A 1,272-nucleotide genomic window follows, 5' to 3' on the forward strand; every position below is an offset into this window, starting at 1 on the left:
TAGGGATATTATTCCCAAACAACCGGATCGTGTTGGCTAGGTGAACTAATCACGTTTCATAAATACAATCAGTGAAAGCTCTTTTGATTTCCATGAACGGAGTTACATATTAGATTCTCTTCGCTCCCATGGTATTTAGTAAGTTAACATTGAAACGTATCCAGTGTAAAGTTTGAACGTAATCCAGCTTTACCTTCTATGTTGTTATGTTAACCAAATAAGTTTCATCGTTGTTGATATTTCATTGACATGTTGATAACATAATACTAACAAACCACCGGTTTTGGATGGGATTACTTTTAACACCGCATAATATGCTAAAAAGTACCATTCAGGTACGATATGAAGCGGAGTTACAAACCGATTCACTGGTATGGAGTTATCTGGGTGCGATAATTCAATCAAACCAAAAGCCGTTTGTAAGAAAATTAAACCAATTAGATAATATGGTAGATAGGAACAAACTGTCTCCAGACGTTCTTAACCCAGCTCACGTATTACATCTGACGGTGAACTAGCGTTCCTAACTGAATCTTGTTCAATAACAAGGGAGTAATGAGCCGACATGGAGGTGCTGATACAATCCGAGGATTAGAACTCCCAATATTATCTGACTGTTATCCCGGCGTACCTTACGACCGTTATATGATTTAGAGATAGAATGTAATGTGGATTAATATCCACATGGTTTCTACAAAGTGTAGATATAAAATAGTGAATGGTTCTGTAAAGATCTTGCATAACATACCTTTAGATTTGCTTAGCATTATAGAGCTTGTAGGCATGTAAGTAACTAAAGAACTATAGATACTTTGAGTGAAGAATACAAGGATAGCTCCAACAATAACATGGCTAAAATGTATACAGTTAAGATGAAAGTCCATTACCAAATGCATTATCATTAATATAAAGAGATAGTCCTAAGTATTCCGTACAGACTAACATTAAGAAGGCGACTACCAAAGTGAATGTCATGATATTCGTACAGCTTGTATACAAATGTTGGTTTTTCAAATATACGCTGGATACCACTAGACTTAATGCAGAGCATAGTTAAGATGATAACTATTGTGGATATAGAACCAATTGAACACCATGTATTAATATAACAAAGATAATCAGGGTAATCTGGTATCCTTCTTGCATAACGTTGTGTAGTTATATGAAGCGTACATTCCTTAATATCTGGAACAATAGATTATGGTTAGGTAGTGGAACAAGGAGAGCGTCTGTTGTACATCAACACTAGATACAAGGAACTTGACAAGCATT

At 35.5% G+C, this 1,272-nt stretch overlaps 1 protein-coding gene across 1 annotated transcript; it reads right to left on the bottom strand.

The window, feature by feature from the left end:
• Window positions 1-204: 204 nt before the first annotated feature.
• On the bottom strand, window positions 205-785 carry BESB_081240 (cytochrome b; the record flags this gene model as incomplete). Its single annotated transcript, XM_029366474.1, has 2 exons — window positions 205-464; window positions 749-785. 2 exons carry the CDS (start codon window positions 783-785, stop codon window positions 205-207), a joined length of 297 nt encoding a protein of 98 aa, XP_029214812.1.
• Between the last annotated feature and the right edge of the window lie 487 nt (window positions 786-1,272).

The sequence above is a fragment of the Besnoitia besnoiti genome (genome assembly GCF_002563875.1).
Source record: "Besnoitia besnoiti strain Bb-Ger1 chromosome Unknown contig00088, whole genome shotgun sequence".
In the NCBI taxonomy this organism is placed as follows: domain Eukaryota; phylum Apicomplexa; class Conoidasida; order Eucoccidiorida; family Sarcocystidae; genus Besnoitia; species Besnoitia besnoiti.